This window comes from Enhydra lutris, unplaced genomic scaffold, assembly GCF_002288905.1.
Source record: "Enhydra lutris kenyoni isolate GAN:26980312 unplaced genomic scaffold, ASM228890v2 scaffoldscaffold54, whole genome shotgun sequence".
Lineage (NCBI taxonomy): Eukaryota > Metazoa > Chordata > Mammalia > Carnivora > Mustelidae > Enhydra > Enhydra lutris.
Genome location: NW_019154138.1, coordinates 10,199,707 through 10,220,869, shown reverse-complemented (window position 1 = coordinate 10,220,869; position 21,163 = coordinate 10,199,707). Strand labels below are relative to the sequence as shown.

At 44.6% G+C, this 21,163-nt stretch overlaps 1 protein-coding gene across 5 annotated transcripts; it reads right to left on the bottom strand.

Moving 5' to 3' along the window:
- Nucleotides 1-325: 325 nt before the first annotated feature.
- Nucleotides 326-20,761, bottom strand: LOC111157382 (GINS complex subunit 3). Of its 5 annotated transcripts, none has more exons than XR_002641298.1 (4): nt 20,527-20,761; nt 13,596-13,829; nt 10,745-12,000; nt 326-340 (listed from the first exon to the last, which is right to left on the bottom strand). XR_002641298.1 is itself a non-coding variant. In XM_022518746.1 (3 exons), the coding sequence occupies exons 1-3, from the start codon at nt 20,710-20,712 to the stop codon at nt 11,770-11,772; spliced, it is 651 nt and encodes a 216-aa protein (XP_022374454.1). In that variant the 5' UTR covers nt 20,713-20,761; the 3' UTR covers nt 10,509-11,769. The 5 variants fall into 5 exon arrangements, 2 of the variants coding, with proteins under 2 accessions (XP_022374454.1, XP_022374455.1); XR_002641297.1 differs by lacking the exon at nt 326-340 and adding an exon at nt 8,656-8,727; XR_002641299.1 differs by lacking the exon at nt 326-340 and having other exon boundaries at nt 10,509-10,852; nt 11,403-12,000.
- Between the last annotated feature and the right edge of the window lie 402 nt (nt 20,762-21,163).

Genomic DNA, 21,163 nt, shown 5'->3' with positions numbered 1-21,163 from the left:
ATGGTCTCACTCCTGCCCATGTTTACAAGCACCTCTCACCCCTTCCGGCCCACCACCGGTCCAGCCTGGCAGCATTTCCGAGCTCCTGCTGCCCCGGTCCCGGCCCGCCCTGCTTCCCGGCTTCCCATGACCCTCCCCAAGGGAGGGCCCCTCTGGCGTACCCCTCCCCACCCACCCCAGGGCTCAGTCCTAGCAGCCTGCGCTGATGTCCCTCTTGGGTCCAGGCCTTACCTGACTTCTTCGTTCTCCTTTGGTTCCCAATCTCCCCATAGCCAGCATGATTCCAGGGCCTCCTCTGTGCTGGGTGCCTCAGACAATCCATTTCATGTTCCTCGAAACCCTACAAGGTAAGCATGACTATGAGCCCATTTTACAGAGGAAGAAAGTGAGGCATAGAGGTAAGGGGTTGCACCCAAGTCAGGCCGCAAAAAGCTGGCAAAGCAGGGATCTGAACCGAGGCAGCCTCAGCCCTGAGCTGGGGCCCTTCACCACTAAGTGACCCTGCCCCAACCACGAATGAAACAAAAACTGACCCCTTCTCTACCTTGTGAAGATCTGAACTGGCTGGAGGAGCAGCCGCAGGGAGGGCTGCAGGTTGTGGCGAGCGGGGTGCACAGCTCACAGGACGGGCACCCCAAGCTTTCACTGTCTGTAGGGGTTTGAGGGACATGGTTTGACCTGCGTGTGCCTGAATCTAGGCTAGATCAGGCCGTGGGGTTCTGCTCTTGCTTGACTCTCAATACTGAATCCACGGACTCACTCCCTTTCTGGGACTCTCCACGGGGTCCAGCTGCCAAGGGGGGACCAGCCCTAACACCCATGGAACCCAAACCTGGTAGCACCTCTACTTGCGGAACGAGGGACTCCACACCTATTTGGTTTCTATTGCTATTAAAGCCCCATTAACCTGTGTCTATCCCAGCACTTAAGTTGTCCGGGCCTCGGGCTCTGCATCGCTGTGGACAGGCGCACTTTTAAAGGGAAGTGTCCTGTTTGTAAGCAGAGAATTTTCTTTTCTAAAGGACCCAGGGTTGGGGGGAGGGGGTAGTCTCAGGCTTGTTCTTAGCCCCGTGGTGGGTCTGCTTAGCAGGTAATCTGGCAAAATCCTCTGCAGCTGGTCTTGAGTTGGCAGAGGTTGAGCATAACGCCATTTCCTGTCTGCTTTTTTTGCTTTTTTGGTGCCTGATTTTTGTAACTTGAAGCTGGTTTAAAGGCTTTCAACCTGCGGCAGCAAATGTTGTTCGTTCCTTTCATACCTTGTAAAAATCAAAGTACCCGCCCCCCCCCTCAGGGCCCCAGGAGGCCAAGTGTGAAGTTTCACCCAGCAGAGCTGGAGGGATGCATTTCTCTCTACCTTTGCACCTCGAAGTCAAGTCGGCTACACTCCCATGTCTGCTGGTGCGCGGGGGCCCACCACATTCCCGTATCTTAACACGGGAGCATCTTCTGGAACCAAAGGGCTTGAGATTCAACCATTCCATAACAGAGCACTTCGTGCAAGGTTCTGTGCTTGGTGTTCTGGGGGATTTGGTGGGCCTGGGGCGGGACCCGAGAATTTTCATTTCTCATGAATGCACAGGTGGTGCTGACCCTCTTGGTCGAGAACCACACTTTGGGAACCACTGCTTTAGGGTTTTGCTTAAATGTCACCCCTCCTGAGACACACCCTGACTGGGGAAGGTGCTCCTGCTGTAGGTTCTTAGGCAATCTATATGGCCTCTCCCAGGCTCTTGCTCGTGATGATTTAGTAATGTCCCCCCACCCCCTACCTATCAGCTTCATGCATGGGGTGGGAGTTTGTTGTGTTTACCCCTCAAAGGATCTGACCACTATTTCCTACCACTCGCCTTCCAGGCTCCTACCACCCACACCTGCTTTCCTTCCTCAGAATAGGCCAAGCTACAGACCTCACTCTTTCCTGACCCAGGACCTTGGCACTTGCTACATTCTTGGCCGGTAACCTTCTCTGGGCTCTTCACTTGGCAGGCTCCTTCCTCAGAGAGGCCTTCCGTGAATATATCATGGTTCCTGCTCTCAGTGAAACCCACACTGGAAGAGGCCAGAAACCAGCCAGCCTTGTCCTGGGGACTCTTCATTCTGCCAACCTCCCTTCCATCAGGCCAAGCACCCAGCACTTGGTTTTGAGCAAGGCATTGGGGAGGGGACAGAAGGGAGGGGAGGGGAGTTTTGGGAACAGCCAAAGTTGCATATTAGACACCTACAATCACATCCAGAGGGCTGCACTGTGTTCTGCCAAGTGAGATACCAAGAACCCCGGGGGCAAGACGCCATGCAAAATATCTTTTCAAAAATAGCAGCTTGCAATCTCAGGAATGAGCATGAATTGTCAAAGACACGAGCAGTGTTGTGAAACAGAGAGAGGAATCCTATTTATATCGCAGATAGTGGTGGGGCGACATGGTCGATGTTGGGCCAATGTCCCCAGAGGAGACCCTTCGGAGGTGGGGGGCATGAAGGTGCCTGCAGAAGTTGTTGGAAGGACCACGGCTGAAGAACAAGACATCTGGCGGCGTGCGGGGAAGAGGGCTTCCCGCGCCGCCTGGCCGGGCTCTCCTGCCCACGGGACAACACTGCAGTGCTGTGAAGAGCTCAACCTTCAGATGCAGCTGGACCTGGTTCCAGTCCTGGGCTCGGTGCTTGTTGCTGTGTGACACTGAGTAGTGACTTAACCTCACTGAGCCACTTTTCCAGGAAAATGAGGGAAAATTAAAATAAGAATAAAAATGAATCACTATTTATCCCTCAGGGCTGTTGTGAAGAGTCAGTGAGATAATGCATAGAAAGCTGGTGTCACTGAGTAAGTGCTCAATAAATGACAGCTATTATTAGCCATAACATTTAAAAATTTTTAAAGAATTTGAATTGTGGTTAAAAATAGGTAGCATAAAACTTACCACCTTGACCACTTTTAAATGTGTAAGTTCAGTAGTGGTATGTATATTCACTTTGTTGTGCGACTGATCTCCAGAACTTTTTAATCTTGCAAAATTGAAATTCTATAGCCTCAAACTCCCCATTCCTTCTGCCCCCCGACCCCGAGCCCCTGACAACCACCATTCTACTTTCTAAGAGTTTGACTATTTTATTATTTTAATTTTTAAATTTTTAAAAAGATTTTATTTTATTTGAGAGAGAGGGAGAAAGAATGAGTAGGGGGAGAGGCAAAGGGAGAAGCAGACTCCCTGCTTAGTGGGGAGCCCCATGGCAGAGCTGGATCGCAGGACCCTGAGATCATGACCTGAGCTGAAGTCAGATGTCCAGTCAGCTGAGCCCCGGAGTTTGACTATTTTAGATAACTCATATAAGTATCTATCTGTCTGTGACTGGCTTATTTCACTTACCATGATGTCCTCAAGGTTCATCCCTGTTTTAGCAGGTGTCAGAATTTCCTGTTTTTAAGGCTGGATAATATCCCACTGTATGATTAAACCACATCTTATTTACTCATCCATCCAGAGATGGACACCTGAGTTGCTTCTAGCTCTTGACTATTGGGAACAGTGCTGCGATGAACAAGAGTAGGCAAGTATCTCTACAAAATCCTGCTTTCAGTTCTTTTGTGTGTATACCCAGAAGTAGGATTATTGGATCATGTGGTAATGCCATTTTTAATTTTTTGAGGAAACTTTATACTGTTTTCCACAGTGGCTGCACCATTTTACATTCACGCCAATAGCGCACAAGAGTTCCAATTTGTCTAAATCCTCACCAACACTTGTTTTTGTTTTTGTTTTGTTTTGGGCAGTGGCCGTCCTAATGAGTATGAGGTGCTGTCTCTCTCACTGTGGTTCTGATTAGCATTTTCCTGATGATGAGGGATGTCGAGCATCTTTTCATGTTTGTTGGCCACGTGTACGTCATCTTTAGAGAAAAGTCTATGCAGTTCTTTGCCCAACTTTTAATTGGGTTGGTTTACTGTTGTTGAACTGTAGGAGTTGGTTATATATTCTGAACATTAACTCCATCTCAGACACATGATTTGCAAATATTTTCTCCCTTTCTGTGTTTTCCTTTTCATGCTGTTCATCGTTTGCTTTGATGTGCAGAAATGCTTCATGTTTGTTGTAGTCCCATTTGCTTATTTTTGTTTCTATTGCCTGGGATTTTGGTGTCAGGTCCAAGAAATCATTACCAAATCCAATACCATAAAGATTTTCCCTATTTTTTCTTTAACTAGGAGTTTTATACTTTTAGGTCAAATGTTTGGATTTTTAATCCATTTTGAGTTAAATTTTGTATATAGTGTTAGGTAAGGGTCCGACTTCATTCTTCTGTAGTAATTATTTTACTTGGAATTCCTATCACTTCATTGTACCTAGGCTCTCTTCTATTAAAAAAGCAGGTTAAGAACTTTTCTATTCATCAACAGATACAACAAAGAAAATTAAAAGACAAGCCACAAACTGGGAGATATTTTTGCAATATGGATAACTGACAAAGGATCAGTATCCAGAACAGTCCTGTAGATCAATAAGAAGACAAACAACCTAGTAGAAAAACAGGTAAGACACATAAAAGGACATTTCAGAGAAGAGTGAGCATGAATGGCCAGTGAATATATATATTTAAAAAAATCAGCCTAGAGGCACCTGGGTGGCTCAGTGGGTTAAACCTCTGCCTTCAGCTCACGTCATGATCTCAGGGTCCTGGGATGGAGCCCCACGTCGGGCTCTCTGCTCAACTCATTACCCCTCTCTCTGCCTGCCTCTCTGCCTACTTGTGATCTCTCTCTCTGTCAAATAAAAAAAAAAACTTAATAAAAAAATATTTTAAAAAATCAGCCTCATTAGTGTTAAGTAAAATGCAAATCAGCATCACAGTGAGTTATTTTATACCCATTAAATGGGCAAAAGTTAAGAACTCTAATAGTGAGGACCGCTGATCGGAGAGGAGATCGCTACCTTTCAGCACCATCTTGTGAGGTCAAACAAGTAATTTATCCTATAAGCCAGCAGTTTCGCTCTTGGGTGAAACTCATCCCTGAGAAACTCTCAAATAAATGACCCAGATGCATTGAAGAATGTGCACGGTGACAATGTTGATGATAGAGCAAAAGACCGTACATGAGCCAAATGTCCAGTGTTGAGAGAAGGCTTCTGGAAACTGTGACATGTTCCCACAATAGGCTGTATCACTCCATGGTAAAAAGGAGCTGCCCCAGGGTGGCCGGAAGCTCAAACCTAAAACTGAGTGAGAGAGGCCAGGTGCACGCAGCGTGGTATTTGAGAAAGCTTGAAACCAAACCAAAACAATATATTCATTAGATAGATAACACAAGGGGGTCATAAACATAAAGTCCAGGAGGGTGGCTACTCCAGGGGAAGGGGGCAGCAGGGACCATGCAGAAGAAACCCAGAAGCATTGATTATGTTCCAGAACCTAAGTGAAGGGACATTCATGGGTGTTCCTTTGCAATACTTCATAATCTAAAGATATGGCACAATTTTTTTTACATGTATCAACATGTAAATATAACACGATAAAAAGTATTTTTTACAGGGGCACCTGGCTGCCTCAGTCTGTGGAGTGTGCAACTGTTAACCTCAGAGTCATGAGTTCCAGCCCCACATTGGGTAGAGAGATTACTTAGAAAGAAACTAAGTATTCTTCACAGCCTGTCCTAGTTAATCCTCATGGACCCCTTTGGCTCTAAGCTACTCCATCACAGCTGCCAATTTAGCAAGGTCTGATAGGAAACACCCCATTATTCCAGTATCTGTTTATTTGGGGGAAGAATTTGGAAAAAGCAGGCGTGTCACCGCCTCCAGAACAAATTCTGGGCCCAGAACCCACAGTGGAGGCTGGAGGCTGGTAAAATGAGGCACCAGGAAAGACCCTGGGGCAGGAGGAAAGAGCCAGATGACAAACTGTGCCGGACCCAGCGCCCCACCACCCCTAGGATCGCTAAAACTCCTTAGGCTGCATCTTCCTGCACTTTGGCCCAAGTCAGACAGAGAATGAGTGGGTCATCAGGCAGCCATCTACCATTACATTTCTGGGAAGAACAGGGATAAAATCACTAAACAAAGGGGTCCCACGGAGAATGCTATCACGAAGCCACCTCTGTAAGACTTTCCAGAGTTAATGACCACGGCAGGGGTCTGAAAACATCATCTCTTTCCTGAGAGATCTGTTGTGCGGTGCGGGTCCCCACAGAACACTCGTGGGCTAAATGGAAGGAGGTGAGTGTGTTTCCGCTGTAATTAAGTGAAGCAATACCCTCATTGCCACGTAACTCAGCTTCACCATGTTCTCTCGACAAATACATATAGGTAACCGGACACATTTTTTCCTGTGGCTTGTCTTAGTGCAGTGGCAGAAAAGCCTTTTAAAATCACAACAGTCTATGCAGATAACTAGTCTTTCAAAATGGAGTGAGGTTTGTTAGTTTTTATTAATGTCTTTTGAAAAATGCCTTAAACGTTGCAGAACTTAATTTTCACTCCTGGCCAATAAACTTGATGTATCATGCTATGCGGACAGCCCCCCCTAAAGATCTTTGAAATGATGTGGACATTCAGCCAGGAGAATCCTCTGGAATGTGGATCAAGGCCTGAGCTGGCTCAAAACCTGAGAAAACCCCTCTTGGATTTCCCAATGATTTGAAAAGAGGCGCATTACTTAATATTTATCTGAAAATCTTAGATAAAGACGTGAAGGTGAAATGCTAAATTAGAAAATGACAGTGGCTTTTGAAAAGTTTTGTTAAGTGTTTTGCTCCTGAGCCTACAAGATAGCAGAGTGCCAAGCCCTCTTGTTCCCATTAAGATAAGGCCACTCTCTGGGAACAACTGTTGTCACCTCTTCCAACCGATGGTTCTGGCAAATGCCAACTCTTATTACTGGTTTCTGTCCCCAGTCTTCAAGCGTCAACATGCATCATTCCCACACATTCCCTTCAATAAATCACACCCCCTTTCTCTGACCTGTCTCATTGGTTGCCCTTGAATCTATATTCCTTTGTCACTCATTTGCTTTTCTGGATCGAAAGAAAAGAAACTCTCCTCAGGGAAGAATGTTCATTGCACAAAGGGAGGCATGGAAATTGTGTGGGAATCAAACTTTCAAGGGTGATACAAGAACAGAGAACAACATAAAGATTAAAAACTCTGAGGGTTTTTTTTGTTTTTTGTTTTTTGGTTTTTTCTTAATTAGGCATAGGTGGGAGATGTTTGCAAGGATTGGCTGGTTCTGTGTGCTCCCTTTATGGATTCTGAAACACTAGCAGTTCCCAGGACTATTTTCAGAGCTGTCCTGACACTTGTTAATAATATTGGTGTATAAAGCTGTGCTCTTTTTAAACTCATTTAGACACAAAGAAAATTAGCTAGTATGTGCCAGAAGGGAAAGGGGAGAAAATCAAGTTATTGCTGTCAGAGAGAATGCAAAAGCTTTAAGTAAAATTAAAGAGACCTTTTCCCAACAGATCCAAGTACCAGTGAGTGACATTTTCAGGTGAAAAGCTAATATTCTCCCTTTTTGATGAACTGACCTGCAGCTCGTTCCTGGGCAAGGCCCAACAAGCCCCTAATTGGCCGCCCTGACTTACATCAATGCAATGAAACGTTTCCAATAAGCGGAACTCCTGAAATTAACATAGTTTGGAAGAGTCTGATGTTCTTTTTTGCTTTCAAAACCGATTGCCCCCTAAATGCAATGGAGGATTTTAAATTGCATTCTGAACAGGAAAAGGACATTAGTGGAAAAACTGGTGAAATGTGAATAAAGCCCGTGGCTTAGTTAACAGAGTTTAATAAATGCACACAGTTACATAAGATGAGGGGGGACGCTGGGCGGAGGATATAGGCTGCCTCTCTATACTATCTTCAGTGGAATGGTGCCCCATCAGTTGACCTGACTCTGATCTCTGAAGAGCAGACAAAGGAGACCTCTGGCTTTCGGGAGGAGCCCCATTTGTACCTTCCCCTAAACCACAGCACAGGCAATGGGAGAGGGTACCCTGAAACGAGAATGTTCGTGTCCTAAGGAAGGCTGCCAGCCAAGTGGGCTGGGTTACGGTGTCTCTGTGCTAGACAGAAATGCACAGGCCTGTGGAAAAATCAACAAAATGAGCTCAAACAAAAGCAGGCTGGGCCTGTCACCTTTGTTAATCATTTGCTCTCAGTAGGAGTGTGGTTATACATGGTCTCAGGATTCCCCTTGATTCACTATTTTAGTGATTTTATTCACTATTCATTAAGGAGGGGAGTTTACTGCTCCCTCAAAATAGTGATATCAAGAGTGAGCAACAGAATTCCAAATTCAGGCAATTTCTTTACGTTTCAGGGTATTTAATTGTCTTTTAGAAATTATCTGTGTATATTTGAATTAAAAAATTTCAGCTTACCCATACGAGGTAAGGATTTTAAGATTAAGTTTCTTATTGTTAAGCATTTATCCTACATTTTGTTCAAGTCATTTCAAGTATAAATTCTTCTTTTAAACACAAAGATATCTGCTTTCAGAAATACACATACGGCCTCTGCACAGTTATTTTCCTTTGCTAAGATGTGTAAAATATTTTCATTTAAGCACAACTGTTTCAAGCATAAAGATGAACAGCTCTTTTGGGGTTTCTTGAAGGATGGGGGAACAGAACAGACAGACTCACAGTGGGGCTGACCTGAGTAAGTCACTCAATACTTCTGCATTCTGACTGCATTACTTCAGAAGCAGTGTTCCGGAAACTTCTCAGGTCCAGTGGTGCTGAGAGATTAATGAGAAACTTTGTAAGATACTGAGAACTCTCTTAGGCAGAACACGCAATTTATATTTAAAATAAGAAACAAATTAATTCGGCTACAGAAGCATTAAAAAATTTTTACACCACGGGCGCCTGTGTGGCTCAGCCAGTTAAGTATCCAATTCTTGATTTTGGCTCAGGTCATGATCTCAGGGTTTTGAGATTGAGCCCCGCCACAGGCTCCATGGTCAGCGGGGAGTCTACTGGAGATTCCCTCCCTCTGCCCCTCCTCCTGCTCACTCACTATCTCTCTAAATGAAATAGATAAATCTTTTAAAAAACAGATTAAAAAATTTTCTATTCCAGATCACTGGGGTTAAGTGAACTTTTTTAATAAAAGGGGCTGGGATGGTGGAATGATCTTTTTCTTGGATTTGGAAGGGCTTTGAGCTAAGAATAAATAAGATCTGACTTATTTTTGAACAAGACCACTGTGGCTGCTATGGTGAGAAGTCTCAAGGTGGGGTGGAGAGTGGGTGCAGGGGGCCGTTGGGAGGTGACACAACCACCCAGTGCGAGACTGGCGGTGGGGGAAGACGTGTCAGATCGTACAGGTGATTTGAAGATAGACCCAAAAGACATGGAGAGGAAGGGCAGGGCCAAGGAGGCACCCAGGTTTTTGTCCTGTGCAAGAGGGAAGGATAGTGTTGTCTGTAACAGAGAAGACAGAAATTATAGGAGGAATAGACTGAGGCAGATTAGTTCCATTTCAGCCAAGTGAGGTCAGACGTTGAAGTAAAATGTCAAGTAGGTGGCGGGATCCAAGTCTGGAGTTGGAGGGAGGGTCTGAGCTGCAGATCAAATTTTGGGTAGCATGTAGATATTTAAAAAGCTTGAGATAGGATAAGATGCCCTCACGAGGGAGAACGGCTAGGCTAGGAGAGACTCAAGGACTCAGACTGGGGCCATCCAAAGTTCAGAGGTCAAGGAGAGCAGGAGGGACAGACCCAGGAGTCCAGACTTGCCCCACTCCCCTGGCAGCCCGGATGGTCCCAGGGAAAAACCTGAATGTGGTGAGGTGTTTGCATATAATTAAGGCCTCAGTTACCTGGGAACAGAGCCTTAAGGGGAAAGGACACACGTTTTCCAGCTATTGATTTTAAGAGCAGTTTGCTGTTTCAGTCATTTGTGGACTCATTTTGAAAAACTCACCTCTTTGAAGGGAACAAATAGTGATCTATAAGCCTGATTGGGGGAGGACTGCAGGGGAGAGGGGTAGTAATTGAAAGGCTTGAAGGCAACCTTGTAACTGGAAATAGGTTTCAAAAGCTACTTATAATAATCTGTTTGAAATGTAAAACAGGGAATAAATTCTGCACATGCATACCCACTTATTTCCAGCATGTGACTCCAGCATAATTTTTTTTTTCCCAACAAGAGAAAAAAATGGCAGCCGCCTTAGGACAGACTTTAAATACAAAGCTCTCTGTGAAAACAGTGAATCCAAAAATGAAACAATACACTTTTCTCCCTCTGACTATGCCTTGTCTCCGGGCCCTGGCTCTATGCAAACACCGTGCTAGCAAAGAAAGGCCCACCTTCCTGGGACACAAATCGTTGCTACAGAGAACGTCCCTCAAATTCATGAGTCTGGTGCAAACAAAAGAGCAGCCCCGGAAACACAGATTTAGTTGGGCATTATTGTCAAATACGATCAAAGACAAAATTCTCTGATCGCTTTGTCTGATCATCTGTAGTACTCGAGTTACAGAAATAGTACTTGTACAGAATGTATTCATGTGCAAAACGGATCATTTATTTAGCACCAAAATCAAATTATAAAAACACTGTTTCCATCTTGAAACATGCATTTAAAAAGCCATTCTGGCATTCTAAGTTTGCAGGGAGACATCTGCACAATTTGGATCCCCAAATCCCTCTATAATTTCTAATGACAAAGACAGTTGTCACTTGTGGGAAGTCAGCGTAGAGACAACTATCCTTCAAATGGGGTGGCCTGCAGGGAACAAAGCTTCTTACTCAGGCCAAGGTTTCCGCCTTGATCTCCGGGGAAGAGCTCTGTGCTTGCTGAAACAGATCCTCGGTACATGGTCAGGAATCCTGTAGGTAATGGTGCTGCCGAATTTACTGAAGAGGGAAAACAGCGTCAAGGTCTCCTACCTACTTACATTTGCCCCGTGAAGCTTCTCAAATGGGGCCCTTCCTAACCAGCCACCCTAAAGTCTGGTTTTCAATATAAGAAGAGCTGGTACACGCCCTTTAATAATTACTTTGCGATTCCAAATGACTCCCTGACAGCTGCTCTAGGGAGGGAAGGAACTGCTGTGCTGGTGGCTCTGAAGATCTCAAGACAAAAGCCAGGCTCAGGTTAACCATTTCCCCTCCAGGCTGCCTGCAGAGCTTTGTGCACCTAGACCCCAAAGCCCTGGCTACAGAGGAGGAAGGCAATGTGTAAAAGCCCCTTCCATTCATCCCACCAGTAAAAGTCCCACCATTCATCTGCCTGTTCCTTTTTCTTCTTTATTCTTGGCTTGGGGTAACTCCCCACAGGCAGGGGACACAAGTAAGGCTGACATCCTAGGGCTGCCTGCTGTCCTCTGAGCACCCATGAGGAAGATGGAGCAGCAGTTACGCTCACGTGAACATTTGTGAGCAGGCGAAGACGGCCCATTTGTACCTGTCCTGTGGAGCTAGTGAAACTGGACATCGGAGGCTATTACACTCCCAGGCACAAGGGATCCCAGTTCCAACTGTACTGCGATGCATGTATTAACCATCCTTCTTTATAAAGGACTTTGGTTTCTCTCCAGCTGGGGGTTCATGGGTTAAGTAGGCCTGGGCTGTGCGTCAGCAGGTTGGGATAGTCTCATATGCCTCATAGGTCAAGGACCTCCTACAGCACATCCTTTCCCACACGGACTGCTGCAGGAAATAAGCCATGACATGGAACACGGTTCTGGTCCTATAGAAGGTCAGCGAGGCTCCTATCAAGGACACACAGAGTGGTTCCCTCCACCAGGAGCACTTCTGTGTTCTTCTGGCCTTCAGTCATCCATGTCAGTCAGTTTTCTCTTCTTATAGTTCTGAACGAGGCTGGAGGCTGTGATCTGAGAAGCCTGCCCCTTCTCCCAACACTGGAAGTCATTCAGTCCTTTTTGTCCTGTTTGAAACAAGCCCCTCTCCATCTCGTCCAGCCTGGCTACCAGTGCTGAAGTGTCTTCATTGTAAGCGTTCTGGGAGGAGTCCATGATGCGGCGAAAACGTCCAATGAATGTCTGAAGGAGAAGCGAATGAGAGAAATCAGATCCATTTTACCCCCGTACATTTTTGTTTTAAAGATTTTATTTCTAAGTAATCTCTTCATCCTTTTCAAGAAGGGCTTGATCTCACAACCCTGAGATCAAGCCATTGACGGAGGCTGCCAGGTGGCCCATCCCTGAACATCCCTGAACATTAAATGTCACGAAGGGGAAGTTTGGACTCAGTCGGAAGGAGGTCTGAGGCCACTACCACTCAAGTTGTATCACGTTGCCACACCTCAATTTCCCCGTCTGTGAAACAGACTATTAGGAAAATCCAATGGGTTGTTACAGAAACCAGTGAAGGAACACCTGTAAAGCATCTCACAAATGACTGGCAAGAAGAAGCTCCTCGAAAAGCATTACCTGTTATTGTTATTAGGGACAAAGGCCATAATAATGCACAGTGACATGTGCAGACAGGTTTCAACCAAAGAAGATTCCTGATCTAACTGAACGCATTTTCTACTTTTTTCAGTCTGAGAGCAGGACAGAGACACATGTGATCTAGGAGTGTCACTCCACCCTAGGGCTCCAAGACCAAACCACGAGCCCTGGCTTCAGTTTCTTCCTCGGCCTTGTGGCGATGTCACCTTATATGTCAGCAACTTTACAGGACTTCAAAGCAATGATGGGAAAAGAAAACAAAGAAATCACTAGCCAAGGGCAGTGTTCCAGTTCAAGAACATGTCCTGGAGATACTGTAAGACAAATGGGTTTTCCTCACTTGTAGCTTCCTGCTCACAAGAGTTTCCTAAGCTCCAATGGTCTACAGTCTGTGTATTGGCTTCTTTATCTGAATGGAGAGCAATGAAGTGTTTCTTTACTAGCCACATTAAAAATTGCACAAGGACACATTAGCCCAACACCGGGCAGAAATGTATCTTTAGCCACCGATTCTTATAAAGCTAGAAATGAAGGAGTAAAACAAGAGGTAGAAAAGGAGGTTTCTTCTAATATTAGCAGAATAAAAAGTTAAAATAAGGTCATACCTAAAGGATGGTACTATGTGCATAACACTGTCTTGTCCATGGAACATAACAGTAATAGGTACCATTTATTAAATAGCACAATATAATCTCACTGTGATGTGGTAATTTTGGCACTATTGTATCTCTACTTAACAGGCGAAAAATTGAGAAGCCTAGAGAGAACAAGTAGCTTGACCAGATCACACTGTGAGGACACAGCGCAGATGCAGAGCCACATCTTAGCCCCAGAGCAAGGGAAGGGAACAAGTAACAGGTACATTCCTGACAGGCGCCCTCAGGCCAGTCCTGGGGCTGGACTGGTACATTTGGGAGCCTGTCCCTGTGGTCAACCATCATCCCTTTCTTATTTCCAGTACTTTCTGTTGGTCCCAAGTCTTAACAAGCAAATATGAAAAGCTGCAGACCAATCATTTTGAAGTAGGTATATAATCAGCAAACACAGTCTAACCATCGGCTGACGTGGAATAACGAACGAACCGTGTAAATGGTACACTTCCCCGAGAACAGTGAAGTCTGCTGGCGACCACGTCAGCTCCCAGGGCCCGTGCAGTGCCTTAGGTTTTCACATCAATCACTTGCCTGCAGGAGAGACTGGGAAATGTCTGCATTCTCTGGACTGTCGAAATGCAGGAGCTGGGAGCCAAACCCATAGAAATGTGGCCCCAGCTTGTGGAGGTCCACCACATTGGCATCGGCACTGAACACCGTCCTCCAACCTTGTTGGTAGATCTTGGGGAGTTCCACGGAAAGGATCCGCCGCTTGTTGTCAAAAAGTCCCTTTGCCAGCCACAAGGGGAGTTCAAGCTTTGAGCCCTGCATCAGACAAGAACACAGATTTTAACAACAAATCACATAGCAAGCATGTGTGCTAGAAAAGAAATACACACTCCATTGGCAAATATCAGTGTTGGCTGTTTTCCTTGGCGGCAGGGCTACCATGTGCAGAAGCCTGGTTGTGACCTGAAAAACTGAACCGCAGGGGCTCAAGTTCAATGTCATGAGGGAACGGCAATAAATGGATTTATTCAACGAAAGCAAAGTACAGAACAAAACCATGGTATTAAGGGAAAGTTTTCTAACTCACAGAAATAAAAACTCCCAATTGCAGTCACTTCAGAAATATAATAAACATTTCCGCTTTCTCTGAATATTCAATATCTATTCCTCATATACACTGACTTGGGGCCTGCTATGTGCTAAGAAGCACACCCTGGGTGCCAAGGGCTAGATGGAAAAACAGTATCAGTCTGACCTCAGACCACAGGCCCTCTGTATCCCACTTCATAGTTTCAGAGATGACAGAAAAGATAAATCTATATTTTTAAAGCCTTAACAGAATTGGAAAATATGGTGAGGGGGCCACAACAGACCAGAAATTGAGAGAAATATCCAAAAAAATAAAAGTCAAACCTAACTAAGTCGAAGGAGGTACAATAGCATAGAACTCTCATGGAGCAGAACTGCTGCAAAAGGCGGGAGAGGCTTTGCAGCGTGTATGAGCAGAGCTTTTTGCCAACCTCCCAGGGCCAGGGAGACAAATGCTGAGTTCAAGGCTTCCAAAGAAGCCAGAACATAAGGGATCAAGATTTGAGAAGAAAAGGATAGAGAGAGAATGAAGTCCAATTTCTGTACCAAATATCAAGAGTAATTAGGCACTAGCTTTAAAACAAATTTTAAAAAATCAATTAGAAATTCCAGATCTGAAAAATGCAAGAATTGAACTTTAAGAACTCAACAGGGGGGAGTGCCTGGGTGACTCAGTTGGGTAAGCATCTGATTCTTGATTTCAGTTCAAGTCATGATCTCAGGGTCCGGAGATTGAGACCCCTATTGGGATTCTCCCTTTCCCCCTCCCCACTTAAAAAAAAAACAAAACTCAATAGATTGTTACATTTGACTGGCCTACCAGATTTGACACAGATAGAGGGTCATGAATTTAAAAAAAGAGTGAACAGAAAATATCCAACTGAAGCATAGAAAGAAAATACAGGAAACAGCATGAGAGATGTGGAATGTGGTAGAAAGAAAGGAAGTCAGTCTAACCTGCATGTAATTTGAAGCCCAGAAAGAGAAGAGGAATAGATTGAAGCAAAGGAAGTATCTGAGAAGAAAATAGTCATGGAATTTCCAAAATTTAAGAGAGATATCAAATCAAGATTCTAGGAACATTATGAAGCAGGATAAATATTTTTTTTAAGATTTTATTTATTTATTTGACAGACAGAGATCACAAGTAGGCAGAGAGGCAGGCAGAGAGAGAGGGGGAAGCAGGCTCCCCATTGAGCAGAGAGCTCGATGCGGGGCTCAATCCCAGGACTCTGAGATCATGACCTGAGCTGAAGGCATAACCCACTGAGATTAACCCACTGAGCCATCCAGGTGTCCCTGAAGTAGGATAAATATTAATAAAACCACAACTCAGCACATCTTACTCAAATTGCTGAAAAACAAAGACCTAGAGAAAATCTTAGAAGGCATTGCTGGTGGGGGTGAGAACACATCTTTTACAAAAGGAGCTAGAAGAGTCAAAGCCAATCTCTCAACGGAAATGAAGGAAGACACGAAACAATGAAAATGGAATGACATCTTTTATTTTTATTTATTTTTTAAAAGGACTTTATTTATTTGAGAGAGACAGTACAAGAAGGGGTAGGGCCAGAGGGAAAAGCAGGCTCCCCACTGAGCAGGGAGCCTGATGTAGGGCTCCATGATCATCAACTGAACCGAAGGCTTGAAATTTAACTGAAATAATCAACCAGGTGCCCCTGGAATGACATCTTTTAAAAAGGCCTGAAATAACGGCAAATCTAAAATTCTATACCCAGTGAAAATATCCTTTAAAAAGTAATGGGAAAACAAAGGTATTTTCACACAGGAAGTGTGCAGAAAGTTAACACAGCAAGCCTCAGACTGCCCTCCTTAGAAAGGCCTGCTTGTAAGGTTGGTCCTTGGTGTCCTTGAATCTGGGTTTCAGGAGGGTCCCCACTATTCTCAGAATGGATACATGTGCTTCACTGTGCTTAGTATGCACAATGTGGTTTATGCTGAATACCTGCTTTCCTTCTGGGAGCCTGGAATCTTTGTATATGTTAGGTAGAGTGCCTATGTAACTAGCCCTCAATAAGACCTTGGGTACTGAGTCTCTAATGAGCTTTCCTGGTACACAAATATTTCACACATGTCACAATGCATTACTGGAGAAATTCAGTGCATCCAGTATGACTCCACTGGGACTTGAAAGCTTGTATCCGGCTTTCTGCAAACTTCATTCTCCACACCCTTTCCCTTTGCTGGTTTTACTCTATAGCCTTTTATTGTATTAAAATGTAAACATAAGAATGACTGTATACTGAGTCCTTTGTGTTCTCTTAGTGAATCATCAAACCGCGGATTGGTCTTGGGGACCCCCTTGTACAGACAGAAATGGAGAATTTATCACCAGAAGACACAGAGTAAGTAAATCTTGAAGAATGAAAATGATCCCAGAAATAAATATGGAAATACAGGACAGACAGTTAATAGTAGGAAGGCAAAAATAAACACAAATATGTCAGTAATTAAATTAAGTGTAAATAAGTTAAATACACCAGTTGGAAAATTGTCTAACCAAATAAAAACAAAACCCCACTATATGCTGCTTAAAAGAGATGTATCTTTATTTATTTATTTGTTTGTTTATTTGACAGAGAGATCACAAGTAGGCAGAGAGGCAGGCAGAGAGAGAGGGGGAAGCAGGCTCCCCGCCAAGCAGAGAGCCCGATGCAGGGCTCAATCCCAGGACCCCCGAGATAATGACCTGAGCCGAAGGCAGAGGCTTTATCCCACTGAGCCACCTGGGTGCCCCAAAAGAGATATATCTTAAATAAAAAGACATAGAAAGATTGAAAAAAAAAAAAAAGTCATGCAGATAGTAATCAAAAGAAAGGAGACTAGAGATACAATAATAAAAGGGTCATCATATCCACAAGAAAAAGAGGCATCTGTCTAAACTGACAGAAGTAAAAGGAGAAATAGACAAATCCATAATTATAGTGGGAGACTTTGGCATATCTCTTTAGATAAGTAATAGCCAAAACCCCAATAAGGATTGAGAAGTTCTCAACAAAACAGCAAACTTGACCTGACTTACATTATTTATCACACATCATGACTTCATAATATATATCTATTCAAGTGCATATAGAATGTTTAAGTGGATTTTATGCTGCAGTATAAAACAAGCTTTCTTTCAAAAGACCGAAATCTTTCAGACTACATTCTCTTGCCACAGGGTAATGAATTAAACTAGAAATCAAAAACAGAAAAGAAGAAAAGCAAAATCTAAACATGTCTGGAATTAAGCACTGGTCTTCTAAATAACCATGAGTCAATGAAGAAATCACAATGGAAATTAGAAATTATTTTGAACTCACTGATATGAAAATAAAATACAACAAATCAAAACTTGTGGAATGTAATTAAAGCTGAGCTCAGAGGAAATGCAGAGCTAAAAAATGCATAAAGGAAAGCTGAAAAATCAATCACCTGGGGACCCATCTCAAAATGCATGGGCAGGGTTGTGGGGGGTAGAAAACAATAGAAAATTAAATCCAAAGAAAGTAGCAGTAAAGAACTAATTAAGAACTTAATAACCTAGAAAACAAGGGTACAAAGAAGAAAACTGAGAGTTATAAGTTAGTTCTTTTAAAAGACTAATAAAACAGATGAACACATGAGAGGGGGGAGAATGAGAGAGAGAAAGAGAGAGAGAAGGTAACAAACCATAGGAGATTCAACAATAGAGAATAAACAGGGTTGATAGGGGAGAGAGGTGGGGGGTGGGCTAGATGGGTGAGAGGCATTAAGGAGGGCACTTGTGATGACACTGGGTATTGTATGTAAGTGATGAATCACTTAATTCTACTCCTGAAACTAATACTGCACTGTATGTTAACTAACTAGGATTTAAATAAAATTTTGAAGAAAATAAAAGACTAATGTAATTGATAAACTCCTAGGAAGACTAATGAAAGGAGCATAATTTCTCCATATCAAAAATAAAAACTGGGGCACCTGTGTGGCTCAGTCATTAAGCATCTGCCTTCAGCTCAGGTCATGATCCCAGGGTCCTGGGACACTGGGATCGAGCCCTGCATCAGCTCCCTGCTTAGCAGGAAGCCTGCTTCTCCCTCTCCCACACCCCCTGCTTGTGTTCCCTCTCTCGCTATCTCTTTCTCTCTGTCAAATAAATAAATATAATCTTTTGTTTGTTTGTTTTAAAAGCTTTTATTTATTTATTTGATGGATAGTGATCACTATCCAGAGAGAGAGAGGGAAGCAGGCTCCCTGCTGAGCAGAGAGCCTGTTGTGAGACTTGATCCCAGGACCCTGAGATCATGACCTGAGCTGAAGGCAGAGGCTTAACCCACTGAGCCACCCAGGTGTCCCTAAATAAGTAGAATCTTAAAAAAAAAAAAAAAAAAAAAAAAAAAAAAAACCCAAATAATAAAAACCAAGACACCAATATAATCCTACAGATGTCAGAAAGATAGTAAAAGGATATTTTGAAGATTATACCACTACATTTGGAAATCTATATGAAATCGTCCAAATTCCTAGGGGAGAAAACAATGTACCAAGAAAAACACAGGAAGAAACAGAAAACCTAAATAGTCCTGTATCTATGAATGAAATTAAATATGTCATTAAAAACCATCCTACACAAATCTCCCAAACAGAATTCCAAATAATTTATGTAGACACCGCCCCCAAAGAGGTAGAGCATAACTCCCCACTCCTTACGTGAGGCTGTGTATAATGACTCCCTCCCAAAAAGAGAACAGTATGGAAAGGTGGAAAAAAGTTAACTTTTTTTGGTGGGGGGGGGGTTGGGGGAGAGAGAGAGAGAGAGGGAGGGAGAGAGTGTGTGTGTGAGAGAGAAAGAGTGAGATAGAGAGAGAGGTGGGAGGGGCAGAGGGAAAGGGAGAGAATCCTAAGCAGGCTCCACTCCCAGAACAGAGCCTAACTCGGGGCTCAATCCCACGACTCTGAGATCAGGATCTGAGCCGAACTCAAGAGCTGGATGCTTAAGCAGCTGAGTCACCCAGGAGCCCTGGAAAAAGTAACTTTATGGTGAAGAATCCTGACAAACACTACCTTAGCCAGGTGATGGAGGTTCCTATCGGTGATAAACCACACGGACACTATATGCCCTTGATATGCCGCCATGAAAATAGCACTTCACCTCTGTGATCTTCCTCCTCAAATCAGTCTAACCATGAGGGAATCATCAGACAAATCCCAACTGAGGAACATTCCACAAATTACCTGACCGGCACTCCACAAAACTGTCACGGTCACTAAAAACAAAGAAAATCTGATCAACTATCACAGCCAAGAGCAGCCCAAGGACACGGGATACTAAATGCAACGGGGGTGACCTGGCTGGAATCCTGGAACACAAAAAAGGCCATTTGGTAAAACGAAGGCAATATGAATAACATATGGGCAGCACATCTCTGCTTACAAGTGTGTATAACACAATCCTTCTGACTATAAGGCAAAGCTAAGAAATAACGTCTTAATTTTCTACAAATCAAAAAAACAAGCTCACGATTATTATTTTTAAACACAGAGGCAAATCCTGAAGAAACTCTTTAAATAAAAAGTCGACAGACCAGGTGGACCCGGCAAGGAAAACTGGGGGGAAAGCAAAGCAGGGCCCCTAATTTTTGTTAGAAATTTTGTCGTCACCATTTGACCTTTGTATATGGATTACTTTGATAAAAATGGAAACAAACACGCCAAACTCACATACCCTTCCAAGCAAAATGTAGGTTAAAGAGGAAATAACAAAATAACCATCTTGAGCCCGTTCCTGGGGCAAACTAGCTTGTGAAGTCCCACAGCTCCAGGCTCCAATCCCAAACTCACCACGGGCAGTGGGACCCTTAACAAGTTACACAACCTTTCTGGGCTTCAGATTCCTGGTGTGTAACCAGATCCAACTATAGGGTCATAGAAGGATTAAAGGAGTCACAGAAGGGAAGATTCCCTCCCCCACACCATCCACGCCGGCACTGAAGCCCTCGGTAGACGGCTGCGGATACCGTCGTCGCTGCGCAGGAATGAATCTAGCAATTTGCGGGTTCCCAGACGTATCACATCCTCTTACAGAACCCAACGCTGTCGTTTTAAGACAAACGTGATCAGAACCCCCCGATCCTGAAGTCGTCAGTAGTAGCCGGTCCTTTAAGCCTTAGACACCAGACAGGGCGAGCGGGGGCACTGCTCAATTTGGACAGCTTCAAAAATGGTATCAGACCACCTAGGATAAATTCGGTTTCACACAGGAGGCCGCCGCTAAGAAAGCGCTTCAGCGCGCCGAGACCGGCGGTTACAGCTTGTTTGTGCATAAAGCCCGCATCCCCCCCAAAACGACAAATCCCAAGGGGGATCACGGTTTTGGCGCGGCGGCCACGCCCAACGGGAACTGTAGCCTTTCCCCGGGAACGCGCGTGGGCAGGCTTACCTGAGGGATCGCGTGGTCAGTCTCCGGCCCTCCGCTCCGCTCCAGGAAGAAAGCGCCGAGGCGAGGCATGGGGGTCTCTGTGCGCACCGGGAGCTTCTCGTGGGACATCAGGATGTCGTCCAAGGATAGAAAGTTTTCCTCAGGCCCCAGCGCCCCCGACTCTACCCGGAAATAAGCCTCAGACATGGCGGCGGCGGCGGCGGCTTGAACTTCTTCGCTTCCACTCGTGTGGTGCCGGGAGTCCGAGATATAAAAGCCTGAAAAAGCGGATGCTGGTCAAGGTTGTGAAGAGTGTGGGGGTTTGCTGTGGCCGCCAGGCTGATTGAAAATTTTCCCGCTCTGCGGATGGGCCAGACTGGAGCAATCGATCCCGGCGGGCTTGCCTAGGCAGAAACAATCGACAGCCTGCGGACTTGGTCCCACGTGATCAGGGGCGGGGCGCAGTCCCTACCTGCGCAGGGAAGATTTGTACCCTGCAGAGTGTGAGCTCAGTGTGGGAACTTATTTATTTTTTTGGAAAGATTTTGTTTATTTGATAGAAGGAGGGAGAGCACAGCAGGAGGAACAGTAGGCAGAGGGAGAAGCAGACTTTCCGCTGAGTGGGGAGCCTGATATGGGGCTTGATCCCTGGGATCAA